This window comes from Pseudopodoces humilis, chromosome 11 (genome assembly GCF_049639895.1).
Source record: "Pseudopodoces humilis isolate 2021_Gansu_Grassland_sample_001 chromosome 11, ASM4963989v1, whole genome shotgun sequence".
Classification (NCBI taxonomy): domain Eukaryota; kingdom Metazoa; phylum Chordata; class Aves; order Passeriformes; family Paridae; genus Pseudopodoces; species Pseudopodoces humilis.
The window spans coordinates 4,556,892-4,570,381 of record NC_142210.1 but is presented as its reverse complement, the minus strand read 5'-3'; the positions used below and the strand labels follow the sequence as shown (position 1 = coordinate 4,570,381).

The 13,490-nt window shown below is 48.1% G+C and overlaps 1 protein-coding gene across 2 annotated transcripts in view; it reads left to right on the top strand.

Moving 5' to 3' along the window:
- The first annotated feature begins 3,428 nt into the window (after positions 1-3,428).
- RYK (receptor like tyrosine kinase) overlaps positions 3,429-13,490 on the top strand; it is a 46,320-nt gene continuing 36,258 nt past the window's right edge. For both annotated transcript variants that reach the window (XM_005529590.3, XM_088061273.1), the window contains exon 1: positions 3,429-3,708. In XM_005529590.3, the coding sequence (XP_005529647.3) occupies positions 3,429-3,708 (280 nt within the window). The remainder of the gene's footprint in view (positions 3,709-13,490) is intronic.

Here is a 13,490-nt window from a genome sequence, read left to right as displayed (position 1 = left end):
TTTGTGTTTGGTTTATGTGGTTTTGGTGACCTTTTGTTAAAATCAGCCAGTGGCTTCCAGGAGGCAAAGTTACATACTCACTGAAAAGAAATGCAGGGAAATATCCCCGCTGGGGCCTTCTGCTGAATGTCACATTTGTGCTGAATATCATGTCCTTATGCCCAAGGCAGGGGTGGCTAAGGTTAAAGTCACATTTATTATCCATGGTGGCGGCATGAATTATTGTCCTCTTGGTCCTTGTGAAGAAGGACAGCCCAGAAATAAGTCTGGGTAAAATGGGGCGCAGTGGAAAATGCAAAATGGACCCCCATACTGGGGTTCCTGTGGGTCCTGCCACCATTACAGGGTGTTACAGTTAAGGATTGTCTGTGTTTTCCTGTCTCTTCTTCCGACTCTTTGACAAACTCACGGATAAAAAGACCTGTTTGTCTCCAGCCTGGTGCCTATACCACGTTTTCTACCTCGCTGGGCTCGTCCAACCTCCAGAGAGCAGCAGCAATTTCTGCTGTTCCTTCACACTCACTGTGAGTGAAGCAGGGTTCTCTCCAAGTGATAAATCCATGCCAACACTCGGGTGGCTTTGGCAGTGTCTTCCCACATAAGCTGCCTGCTAATGTCACCAGAAAAGGGCATCAAAATTTTCCTTGGTCTCTGCCTGGTGAGCCTCAGTCTTGGTTTTGATCACATCAGATACCACACGTTATCTGTCTGTCCACGAGTCCCTAAGTGAGGTGCATCAGAAACCACGTGGAGTCTCGGATTTAGGCTACATCTGCAGGGCAAATAAACACAGATGCCCAGGCGCCAGGTTTCCAGGCTGAGGAAATGGACTGTGGGGAAGCTGTGGTGTGGAGGGCTCTCTCAGCAACCAGTGCTGTGCAGCCTGATCCACAACCCCCAACTACAGACCTGCATGTCATTTCCAGTTCCATTCCAGTTTGGTAATTTTTAATTTTTTTTTTACGCCTCACACTGTTTAAGTAAGTGATGGATACTGTGGGGAGGAGTGTGAGCAATTTCTCTTTCACCTCAGCGATTAGAAGAGCAGAACTTCCTACACACTTTCCACTCTTACGATTATGAACTGAAAGACTCAATGATTAAACCCCACCACGGTCAATTAGCCTGTCACAGTGTCCTGTAGGAAAAAATTCCTCCCAGCAGATCAGGAGGGAGCATAGAATTCAAAGCCATTAAGGGATTTAATGGTCATAAGTGAATATTGTGATGCTTCTGCTGAAAATCTCAAGCAAGCAGGCAGCTCCCAGTGATGGATTTGCTAAAAGTGAAGCTGTCACTGCTCTGGGGATTCCAGAGGAGCTGGAGAGCAGCCAGGTGTGACAGCAGGTAGGAAGGTGACAATGCAGGTGTCTCTTCAGCATGGACGAGTGAGGAACAAGGTTTAGGGCAGTAGCCAGCTTAGAAAAACAAAATCCCCCTCCTAAGCCAATTGGAGCAGAGCTTTTGTGTTTCAGGGAAAAGATGGACCTTGAAAAAGGGTTTTGCACCAAACTGCCACAGAAATCCTTACTTTTGAAATTCTGCACAGCAGAGGATTTTGGGAAAAGGTCAGGAATGTTTGTATAGGAGATTCAAAGACTCACACTGGAATTTAGTGCTGTTTGCGTCATTGGACTTGATTATTATTGCATTCTTTTAAAATATATCAGCTGTCAAGCAGCCCTGCTGCTGGCATTCCATACTGTAACAGAACAGGAGATGTGTTTACAGTTTGGATTTTACTTCAGGATCGTTACAGGCAGCAGTGGCTTGGCTGGAGCTGAAATCCCCATCCTCTGTGGGCCAAAGTCCCTTTGTTACAGTGAAATGAAATGCTGCTGCTTCTTAGCTCTGAAAGGACCGTAAGATATAAAAGCAGATTAAAACATTAAATATAACATCAGTATGTTTTATATACTTATAAACAAAGCATTTAAAAAAACATTTTTTGTTTAAAAAAAATTCCAAAAAAAGGAGATTCTCTTAAACTAAAACACTGGTATTCCAGCAGTATTTCCAGTAGGGAAAGCTTCTGAGCAGTGTGTTGGGTTTTGGATAGTGGGGGAGCTATAGGAGTGGCTTCTTTGAGAAGCTGCCAGAAGCTTCCCCTGTGTCTGATGGAGCTGATGCTGGCCAGCTCCAAAACAGACTTCTCATTATCCTACCAATCTGATTGGTAATAAATTCCATAAATTTCCTCAAACTGACTCTGTTCTACCCGTGACAGTAATTGCTGAGTGGTCTCTCCCTGTTTTTATCTCAACTTAGGAGCATTATATTTTCTCTCCTGTGTCCAACTGATGGAGCAGCTTTGCTGGGCACCAGGAATCCAACAGTCTGTCACTCTGGGATTATCTTTTTTTGGAGGTATTTTGGCAGAGCATTTCCAGTTGTGGCCATGACCCCCTGGCCTAACCTGGATGGATGGCTGGGGCAGGCTGGAAGGGTTTGGGGATGGAGACAACCACAGCTAAGTGGGAGCACGGGGATGTCCAGGGCCTCAGGGTGAGCATGAGGTGATTCAGTGGGTGACCTCCAGGATGGGATCAGATGCTGTAAAGGACCTGGACGAGGGTCTGGAGATGCTGGTCAACAGTGGCTGGATGAGCCCGGGTGTGCCCATGTGAGCAAGAGGCCTATGGGTCCAGCAAGACCAGGGCAGTGACTGGACACTGAGGCCCCTCAAGTCCCGAGTCCAGTTCTGGCCCTCACAAGAAGGACATTGAGGAGCTGGAGTGCGTCCAGGGAAGGGAACAGAGCTTGGGAAGGGGCTGGAGCACCAGGAGAGGCTGAGGGAGCTGGGAAAGGGGCTCAGCCTGGAGAAAAGGAGGCTCAGGTGGGACCTTCTGGCTCTGCACAACTCCCTGACAGGAGGGGGCCGCTGAGGAGGATCAGGCTCTGTTCCCAGGAAACAGGGACAGGAGGAGAGGAAACGGCCTCAAGTTGTTCCAGGGGAAGTTCATATTGGATATCATGTAAAGGGTGGCCAGGCGTTAGAAGGGGCTGCCCAGGGAGGTTTGGAGTCCTCATCCCTGGAGGTGTTCAAGGAAGGGCCGGACGTGGCACTCAGCGCTCTGGGTTGGGTGACGAGGTGGGATGCGGCACAGGTTGGACCTGATGGTCTTCGAAGTCTTCTCCGACTTCAGTGACTTTGTCACGCTGTGACCGGCACTACGCAGGGACCGGGGATAATGTTCTCCCTCCTCCTCTTCCTCCCGGCGCCGGGCGGGATGCGGGAAGAGGCGGGAAGAGCCGTGAGGGGGATCCCGCCCCTCCCGCCCGCGCTGAGGGGGCGCCCGCGGCGGCGGGAGCGGCGCGTGCGCGGGGCGGGGCCTGGCGGCGGCCGCGCCGTGCGAGGGTCCGGCGGGGCGGGGGGTTCTGCCCGCTTCCCCCCGGCCCTGCGTCCGTCCCTCCGTCCCCGCGGAGCGATGGTGCCGCGGCGCCGGGAGCCCGGCGGGGGGCGGCGGGGCCGGCCCCAGGAGGCCGCGGGGGAGGCGGGGGCGGGGGCCCGGGGGGGGCGCCGGGTGCGGGGGCCGCGCCGCCCTCTCCTCCGCCTCCTGCCGCCGCCGTTGCTGCTGCTGCTGGTGCTGCCCGTCGGCGTCCAGGGCCAGCTCGGCCCCGGCTCGCACGCTCCGGACTGGCCCCCCGGCGGCCCCGGGCCCAGCCTCAGCATCTACCTGAGTGAGGAGGAGGTGCGGCAGCTTATCGGTGAGTGCGCCCGGGGGCGACACGGGGCCCGGGGGCCGCGCGAGGCTGAGGTGGGGGGCGTCCGGCCGCTCAGGAGGGACTTAGGGGAGTTCTGTGGGCCGGGGTGGAAGTTTGGGGGCCTGGAGAAGGATGGGGCGCTGTGGGACATGGCTGGAAATGATGGGCGTCAGCAGGACCGGAGGTGGCCGTGGGGTCCAGCAGGGAATTGGGGGTATCTGTGGAAATGTTGGGAGGGAAGCAGATCTCGGATGCAGAGGAGGGTGGAAAGGGCTGTGACTGGGGATGAAGGACCTCCAGCTTATGAGAGAATGGGGATCTGTGGGTCTGGGGTGGGAATGGGTGAATCCAGAGATTTGTGTGGCTTCTGTGGGAGTGGCTGCGAGTGGGCATGAAGGACCTGGGGCTCGGGAGGGTGGGGGGCTGAGGCACTGGGGTGGGGATGGGGGGTGTCAGCAGGACCAGGGATTTGCTGTGGGGTCCAGGAGATGAGGGATGTCTGTGGGATTCCTGCAAGGGATGCAGATTTGGGGGTGCAGGGGAGGATAGAAAGGGTCATAAGTGGGGATGAAGGACCTGCAGCTCAGGAGGGGACTATGGGACTGGGGGGGGATGGGTGATCCCAGGGATCTGTGGGTTTTGTAGGACTGGGGTCATGGTGAGAGCGGACAAGTCAAAGGGGTCTGTGTGCTGCCTTGTGTCTGTGTGGTTGGGAGAAGAAAAGAGCACAGGGCTTTCACCCTTATGGTGAGGGGCTCCCCAGATTGGAGCAACCCAGGGTGGTGTCCTGTGGGAGCAGGGTAAGCCCTGGAAGAGGCGAGCTCAGGTCCATGATTTAATTAGCCAGGCAAGCGACAAGGAGAGGGCAGAGCGGAGACCTGGCAATAATTGGGTGTGTGTGTGAAAGGAATCTTAATTTCTAGGCAGGCTGACAATTGCTGCGCAAGGACTTGGAGGCAGTTCCTGAAGTCCCCCATCTGGCCTGCTGTGGAAGGCTTTCACAGGAGTTCTGTGCTTGGAGAGTCTGACTTAAACAAAGATTTGTTTTCTGTAGGCTTTGGCTTGCATAGGCTCTTGTTTAGAGTTGGTGGCTGGAGTCTTAAAACAAATCTGTTGGTGACCCCAGTGATTTGTTTTTCCCAAGTGCCCTGTATCTCTGCAAGCTGGAAAACTGGCAGTGCAGGACTTTATTTTTGTCAAATGGACAAAATAAAAAGATCTCCAGTTAATTGGCACTCTCTGAGCACACAGCTGACCCAAGTCAGGGGATCTGGGGACTGAAGAACACTGTAAACATTTTTCCCTCATGATTTGTCCTGGTGATCAGTGTCCTGCTGTTGTCACTTGTGTGTGGCATGTGCTTGCTGCCAGATGCTCCAGTATAGATACAAGGTGAAAATGTCTGCCTTGATGGCGAGCTGGGATTCTAAATAAGTAGTTTATCTTGGGAGTACTGAATGGTAAGGTTGAGCTCTTGTCTGTCTAGTGCCTGAAATCTCTGTTAGTTGGATTTTTTCAGGCTTCTGTGGCCCACTGGCATAATTATTCATCATGAAGTAGCAACTGAGGAGGCAAGATGTGCTGATACTGGTTTTTAGGCTTAATTTCTTCCTGTAGCCTACCTTACTACTACATGGCTGAAGGCACTTAATACTCAGCTGTCTGTAGCTGGTTTATATCACTTTAAGTATCTGACATGAACGATCTGTTCTGCCTCTGTGACCCCAGAGACTTGGATAAATTGGAATCTAATGTGGAGGTAAACTGGGACTCCTTTCAGTTAGTGGGATTCAGATCACTAGAAATCTGTTGCAAACTAAACTTCTGGGATCTAAATTGTTGTTGTTTGCATAAGCAGATTTAATTTTAGGGGTATCTCTACATGTGCTCTCTGCTATAGGTGAGGTGTAGATTCTGAAAACAAACCCAGCTTTTCATATGTTCCGTTTTGCAGTATATGATTGAGGTTTACATACAGTCAGGTTCATGGTTTAAGGCCTCATACTGATGTGTGAACTTGCAGAGAGCAGCAATGGGGGTTCAGCTTCTGGATCTTCCCTGAGAAAAGCCATGGTTCAGCAAATGCTGGGATAGTCAGCCACGGGGGGATAGGAAAATGAGGTTGCTTGTGAAGTGTGAAGTTCAGTGAAGCTGCTAATAGAAACCGGATTCTTTCACCTTTTGTCTCTCAACAAACTCTTGTCTCTGTTACTGTCTTGCTGTGGCTGAACAGAAACTCTCTGACTTTCTGAAGTGCTCATAAACCCAAATGTTGCAGGAGTTACTACAGCTCGTGCTGTTTTCATGCTTCTAAATATCATCCCTATACATCTTTAGGTGACAAATTTGATTAGGAATAAGCGTAAGCACACATGTGGCTGCTGAATCAGTTGCAGACAGTGATGCAGAGCTGGAACATCCCCAGGGTCTGGTGGAAGCTCTGTGAGGCCATATCCTCACGTGGTCTCTCCATCAGCCAGACTGACACGGTTCAGTGGAGTGTCTGGTGCTGCTGCTTTCCCTGAACCTGGGGTTTGGTGTCTTGCAGAACCATGGGTTGTGTTTTAATCAGGTTGTGGCTCTTGTAAGTGAAATAGGAACTTGTTGCAAATTATTTGTAGCTGCTGTTCTTTGTGGTGTGGAGGAAGGACAGATAGGGTGATTTACAGTGAAAACTGCTCCTTTCCTGTATGCTCACGCCAGATTTCCACCATCAGGCTGTGGAATTCTGACCATGTGTCTGCCTTAGGAGGAATTGTTTTGTACTCTTCAGGACTTTATGTAAAAGAAAACTAGAGTAAACTGGCTCATCTTGTTGTGCAAGGTGGATTTTTGTTTCAAAATGCTGCAGAGTTCGCAGGGTCTGAAAGCAGGACTTGCTACATGGCAGGCATATGGTGTCTCTGTCAGAAATATCTCTTGCCATTCCTATGGAAAATATTCCCAGCCATCCAGACTATAAGCCTTTGGGAAAAATAATCTGGTTTTCACATAGCTGAATGTGTCAGATTCCGCTTGCACCAGACAGGATTCGGCAACAGAGGGGATGGAGTAGGATGGAGGGGACTTGGCTGAGATGTCTCTGGCGAGGGCAGCAGGAGCCAGAGGTGTCAAGGAGAGAGCAGTGATGAGGTACAGGGTGATGGGGAGTTGGGGAGGAGGAAGTGCTGCTTTTGGGGAGAGATACCCAGAGCACCACAACCATTTTAGGGGTGTCTGTGAACTCTCTTGGCACCATCATCTGTAGCTTTTTGGAGCTGGTTCATCTGGTGAATCTTTTTTGGGCCTGTGCTTAGACCTGAAGGAAGTTTTGTTAGTAGTGACTAACGTCTTACGTAGTGACTGTACAGGTGTGAGAACACCTGATCCTGTCCCTTTTTTCCAGTGACCCCCTTGTGGTGCTGAACACACAGGTGGTGTGAAGTTAGTGATGAGTTATTCAGTAGGAAGTCTCTACTTGACTTAGTGACTTTCATTCCAGTTTTCCCATGAAATCAAAATGTGGCATTTGCCTCATGTTGAAATACTCCATTGTTCTGCTTTTCACAGGATCCTGGGATGTGAAGGCTGTTACATCCCTGTTTTGCAGGTAGCAGTCTAAGGTTTAGAGAATAAGGTAGAAAATACTCATTATTATTAGATAGCTTGCTTTAATAATTAAGGATTTGATTTACTCTGCTTCAGTATATGGTGTTATTTGGCACTTTGTGCATTCCTGTTCTGTCTCTTAGACACTGATTGTGAATTCCCAGCAGTTCTGAGCTCAGCCTCACAGGTTCTACCACCTGATTCTGAGGACCAGAATCAATAGCTGCCTGTGAAAACTCGGCTTAAGCAGTTCTCCTGGCATTGCAGGCTGTTCTTTTGCAGCATTCATATGACAGCAATAAGGTGCTTAAGCAGTGAGGACAACCCTTTCTGTCCCTGCAGGGGTTTTTTCTGGAGACTACATGACTTTCAGCCGTGAAATTGGTCTTGTGGATAGTCCTCCTGTCACATGGCTGTGGGTCTTTTTAGGAGTGTGGTCTGGATGTTAACTGAGACTTTAGTCCCATGGGGGGAAAATACCACCACATTATCGTGTAACTACGTGGTATCATAATGGATATACATACATATATATATGGGGCTAAATTAGTCTTGCAGGGGAATTTTAAAGTCAGAAGTCCTACAATGTTTTCATTGAGTTTCCAAGTTTAGTGTTCTGTGGCCTAGTTTCTTCTGAGCAATCACTGAATGCTGTCTCTTAGTTTTATATTTGCACTCACTCAGTTACAGAATTAAATTAATTTCACTTACGTGACTTGTACTTACCTGTTCTGGAATTTCATTAAGAGCGATTGTGCAGTTTACTAAAATGTCTTGTCTGGCTCTAAGATGCAACATTGATGCAAAATCTATTACAGCAGAGGGTTGTTTGTTTGGTTTTTAAATTGAGGTGGTGACTCACAGGGTGACTGAGGTTGGCAAGGATCTTTGGAGGTCATCTGGTCCCACCCCCTGCACAAGCTGGGCCACCCAGAACTGCTTGTCCAGCACCGCATCCTGGAGCTTTTGAACATCGCAGAGGATGGAGACTTCACCACCTCTGCGGGCAGCCTGTGCCAGTGCTCAGTCACCTCTGCTGTATGAGTTTTTCTTGCTGTTCAGGCAGACCCTCCTGTGTTCCAGTTTGTGCCTGTTTTTTGGATTTTGTCACTGGGCACCAGTGGGAACCTGCTTCCATCCTCTCTGCACACACCTTTGAATATTTATATACATTTATGAGATCCCCCTGAGCCATCTCTTCTCCAGGCTGAACAGTTCCAGCTTTCTCAGTGTCTTCTCATGGTAGAGGTATTGCAGTTCCTTTAATCCTCTTTATGGTACGTCACTGAACCCTCTCCTGTAGCTCTGTGGTTCTTCTATTGGGGAGCCCAGTGCTCCAGTTGTGCCTTCACCAGGGCACCAGGGTGAAGTCCTGGGAAGTTACAGGCCAAATGCAATTTTGTATGTTAGAAATGGAGTCTAAACACCATCTTATTGCAGCAGATGATGTTAATTGTCTTCATTTTATACTGTGAAATATCTTTGTTGATGTCGCTGTGTTGGGGTGTTGGCCACAGGAGTTCCTAACTAAAGTGCTTTATGCTATTTGCACTGTGTCTGTAGTGGCTGGAAACCCTCTTGTTCCTTTGTTGCCTGATTGTTATGAAAGGGAGCTGAAAGTGTGTATTCTTTGTGATTCTTGAAAAGCTTGAGTGCCTTGTTAAAATCCTACTCAGCCTGCCTTGGATAGCATCACAGCCTGGAGCGCCACCAGCCAGCCAGAGTGGTGTGCTCTGAGTGAGGGTTGTTAGCAGCACCCAAGATCATTTTCCATGGGAGTTAGGGAACTCACAGGCACTGTAAAAAATGCATCAAAGAGCCTCTAAGGTTGCATGAATATGAAGGAGGTGTCCCCAAGGAGCAGACATTTGAGTACCCCAAGATGTGGAAGCAGATGCGTGTGTGACTTACAGTTCAAGATCAGGTTGTCTTGAGTATGTGTTCTGAAATCTTAATTTCATAGCTTTTAAGTGCTGGGCTCTGAAGAACAGAAGCTTTTTGCAGGCTGTACTTTTGCAGTGTTCCACATGTCTGTCTTTGCAGGAGTACAAAATCCCACTTCATGGCACCAGTAGAAAGGGAAGATTTACATAGGTGCACACCTGGATGTGCATACTTCTAATCCTGAAAGACACCACACACTGAAACAAAACTGAACTGCTGAAAATGTTCTGATATATCCAGTGAAGTGCAAGTACTGTTTTTAGGATAATAATTCTGTTATTTGGCTCTGTAAAGCCCTTTAGCCCACTGATAGTCTGTGATGGGTGCCGGTGAGATTGGGGGTGGATGTTACCCAGCCTGCTCTGGAGCAGTGGGGCTGGGGACAGGCAGATGTTTGGGGCTGTTCAGCAGCAGCAGCAGGTCGTGACAAGTTTCCTGCAGCAGCCTGTGTTCCTTCTGGAGCCTGCCATTGTGCCTGGATGTCTGTCTGTCTGATTTACATGTGTCTGTTCTGGAGCCTCCCATTGTGCCTGGATGTCTGTCTGTCTGACTTACCTGTGTCCATTCTGGAGCCTCCCAGTGTGCCTGTGTGTCTGTCTGATTTACCTGTGTCCGTTCTGGAGCCTCCCATTGTGCCTGTCTGTCTGTCTGTCTGATTTACCTGTGTCCATTCTGGAGTCTCCCATTGTGCCTGAGTGTCTGTTGATCAGATTGACCCAGTGCCATGGTTCACATCCATATTGAGGCTTCTGAGAACGTGTTGTAGTTGGGGTTCCTCTGTCCCTTTCCATTCTGTTACCTCCCCTTCCACTTGAGTAGTTCTAATAACGGTGCACCACCATTTCTTTGGAGATGTGCAAAATTGCATAATCCACTGCATTATTGGTAATGCTTGTAAACCTGCAGAAGAAGCTTCTAGAAGCTTGAAATAGCCAGTGGAAGGCATTCTTCCTAGAGGAGGCAGCCTCTGGCCTGGATTAGGATTGCTTTGAAACCATATTCTGTGATGCCACTAAGGCAGGAAGTCTGTGAAATAGACTTTACTCCTTGAGTGTGTTGATCTGCTCAGCATTGCTGAGGTGGGTGGTTGATTTCTGAAGCCTGCTTTACCACATCAGCTGATGTGTTGGGATTTACGCTGCTGGGGGCTCTGGATCCTGCCTGGAGAAGGCTCTTAACTTCTGCAGATCGGTGCTCAGGCGGGATTGCACAGGCAGAGCGCAGCTGGTCTGCTTCATGCAGTGTCTGTGCTCAGGCCTGGGAGGAAACAGCCATTTCAGCTTCCCAGAGGCCAAGGTCTGTCTAGTGATAAGTGTTTGTGGTTCTTGTAGCATTTGTGTGTCAAGGACTTGGAAGAAACCTGACCTCTGAGGCTTGTCCTGGTGGTGGTGAGGGGAAAAATACCCAAAACTGCATTCCTCACTCCTTCGACTTTACACTTTACACCTGCATTCTGTTTGGCAGCATCCTATTTATCACTGCTGATTGATTGGCGTCTTTCTCCCTCCAGTGCACAGATGGAATGGGTGTGAAAGAGAGGAAATGGAGGCACAGCTCCCTGCATGCATGAGAAAAGTCAGTAAGAAGGGCTCAGGATACTGGGAGGAAGGACCTTAACGGCTCCTAAACACCACCTGCACAGAGGGAAATACAGGAGATAGGGATCATATTCACAGGCATGAAAAATCCCAGGGTGGTGTTTTCCCGAGTGGGAGCTGTGGAGGCAGCTGTACTGTACACTCTGGGTTTTTTAAAGGATGAAGCCTTGTTTTTCTACTCCCCTTCTGCTATTCAGAGTTGTGTTTGGATACTGGAAAAGCTGAATTAATGAGACAAATTCCAGATGTGTTGATTCATGGTTGTGCTGAGCTCTAGTGAAATGACTTGATGACTAATTCCTACCTGAAACTATCCAGATCGGGATCACAGAGTCTCCTACTTTCCTTGCAGTGGACAGGTGTTAAGTCAGAGTTACTCCTCTGTACTTTAGTGTGCAGGATTGAATCGTACTTGGGGTCTCAGCCGTGAGAGCAGGGAGTACAGGCTTAAGTGCATTTAATGAGTTATGCCTGTTGAATTGAGTTCTTTTCCCTTTTTCCCCCAGAATGGCAGCAGCACCAGCAGCTCCCACATCAGGATAACGTGGCTAACACTCTCTGCAAACGCCTTGTGGTGGCACAAAGGGCGCGATGGCAGAGGCTTCAAACGCATTATTCCTCTTCCATCGCTGCCTTTGTCCTTCTTTCAAGCGGATAACTCACATATTTGCACTGACTGCTCCGGAGAGCTGGGAACAGAAGCAACAGCATGAAACTAATGTGATGCTTTAGAATTTCCCTGCCACTTACTGGGTGTTGAATAGCTGTAATTAAATTAACCAGTATATTGATTTCAGCACGCTGCTTGGGAAAGAGCAGAGTGGGAACACAGGCATGGGAGCTGCTGCATGTGAAGCTTGGAAAGCTAGAGCAGGCTGGTAAAATAATGATGGTTATCCTTTCCAGTTTTTTGGACCTTTTGAAATAAGTTGATGGCCTTGTAGAGTAATTCCTAATAAAAGAAAAAAACACTAAGCTCTTTGAGTTTAGAGATGACCACAGGAGCGAACAGACTTGGCATAGTTTGTTTAGAGCTTGGTTTTGGATTAAACAATCTGTGTCACTCTGATGAAAGTGTTCAGAACACCTCAAAAGATGTGGACAGTCCATTATCCCTTCAGCAATCCTGTTAGGCACAGAACCTGGTATGGGCTTCAAGGCTGAGAGATCTGAAGCACTGAGGGAGGGTGTGTGTTTGTTCTTCCTAATTAATATTAAATTTATTTGTACTCTGTCGGGCTTGTGCTCATTACTGGAATAGCCATGGCACTGGCCAGGACACTGTTCTGGAGGTGACTTAGGGTCTTTTCTGAAGAGATAACTAAATCAACATGTGGGTGCATTGCTATAAGTGAAATAAAAATAAAATGGGACAACTTCTCTGGCTAGGTGACACTGAAACATCACAAACACACGTTATTCACAAGCCCAGATGACACCTAGCATAACTCTGTGAGGTGGTGGTGTTTTAGCTGGGAAGATGACAGCAGCTCCCTTCCAAAACTTTGGGGCACTACTGAGCATTTCATTAGAGGTTGTTTTATTTTGAGAGCTATGCTCTCAGCAATTACAGATCATGAGGAGGGAATATTTTGGGTTTTTATTCTCAGTATTTGCTTTCATTCTAATTTAAAAGCTTCAAACTTCATATTACAGTAACAGTGAGATTTGCCCTAGCTGCTAAGTTAAATTTATATTTCATAAGTACACCTAAGAATAAAGTTATTTTATATTTTTCCCTAAAGTTAGATTTATTTTTTTGTATTACAGTGTTTCCTTTCAGTTTTTTCCAACCCTGTATCTGTGCCATTCCTATTCCCACTTGTCCCATTTCCCCTTGTCCTGTGTGTAGGTCCGTACCACTAATTTTCCTCTGCCTTCAAGTATCCATTTTATGCATCTCTACTGCATTTTTCCTTTGGAATTGGTGCTTCAGGTAATTCATGTGCACCATCCTGCCTATTAACAGCAACATGGCAGCTGGTTTTGGTGAGTTTTCTAGGTTTTCTTTTTTTTCTTGAAATGGCTGAATTTCATTTAGAAATATGTTCTCAGGAGCAGAGTTCAGTTGCATTTTGCTCTGAGGTGAAATGTACGGTTTTGGTTTGGGTTTCCTGCCCCCACCCCCCCCAAGTGCCATCCCATTATGAAGGGATCTTTATATCCTACCCAGCAGAAAAGTGGAGGGGTTTTTTTCTGTAGGTGTAGGAGAGAAAAACAAGCAGGTGGCTGAAATGTAATTGTTGTTGTTCAGAGACAAAGGGTATGCAGGTGGGTTGTAGAAACAATAAATATCTTCTGTTTAGTATGGATTGAGTTAAATATCGATTGTACTTCAGCAGGTGGCATCTCCTAGAGGAGCTTCTTCCTGTGGAAGTGAAGAAGTCCTCCCTCTGACTTTCCAAGAAGCCTTTCAGTGGAAAAAACCCCATTTGCTTGCGGTGTTGAATTTGCAAATTGTATTTAACAGTATCAAGGAGAGGTGAATTGGGGTGAACTGCCTGTGAAGATTCACAAGGACTTAATGAGAGCTCTCAGCTAAGAGTTTTTCTCCCCTTTGCTGGATGTTGGGAAGCTTCCTGCCAAGATTTCCTGCTGGGAAGTCTCGGTCGGTTTTCAGCGGTGCATTAATTGCCTTGAAGTTATGTTGGATAT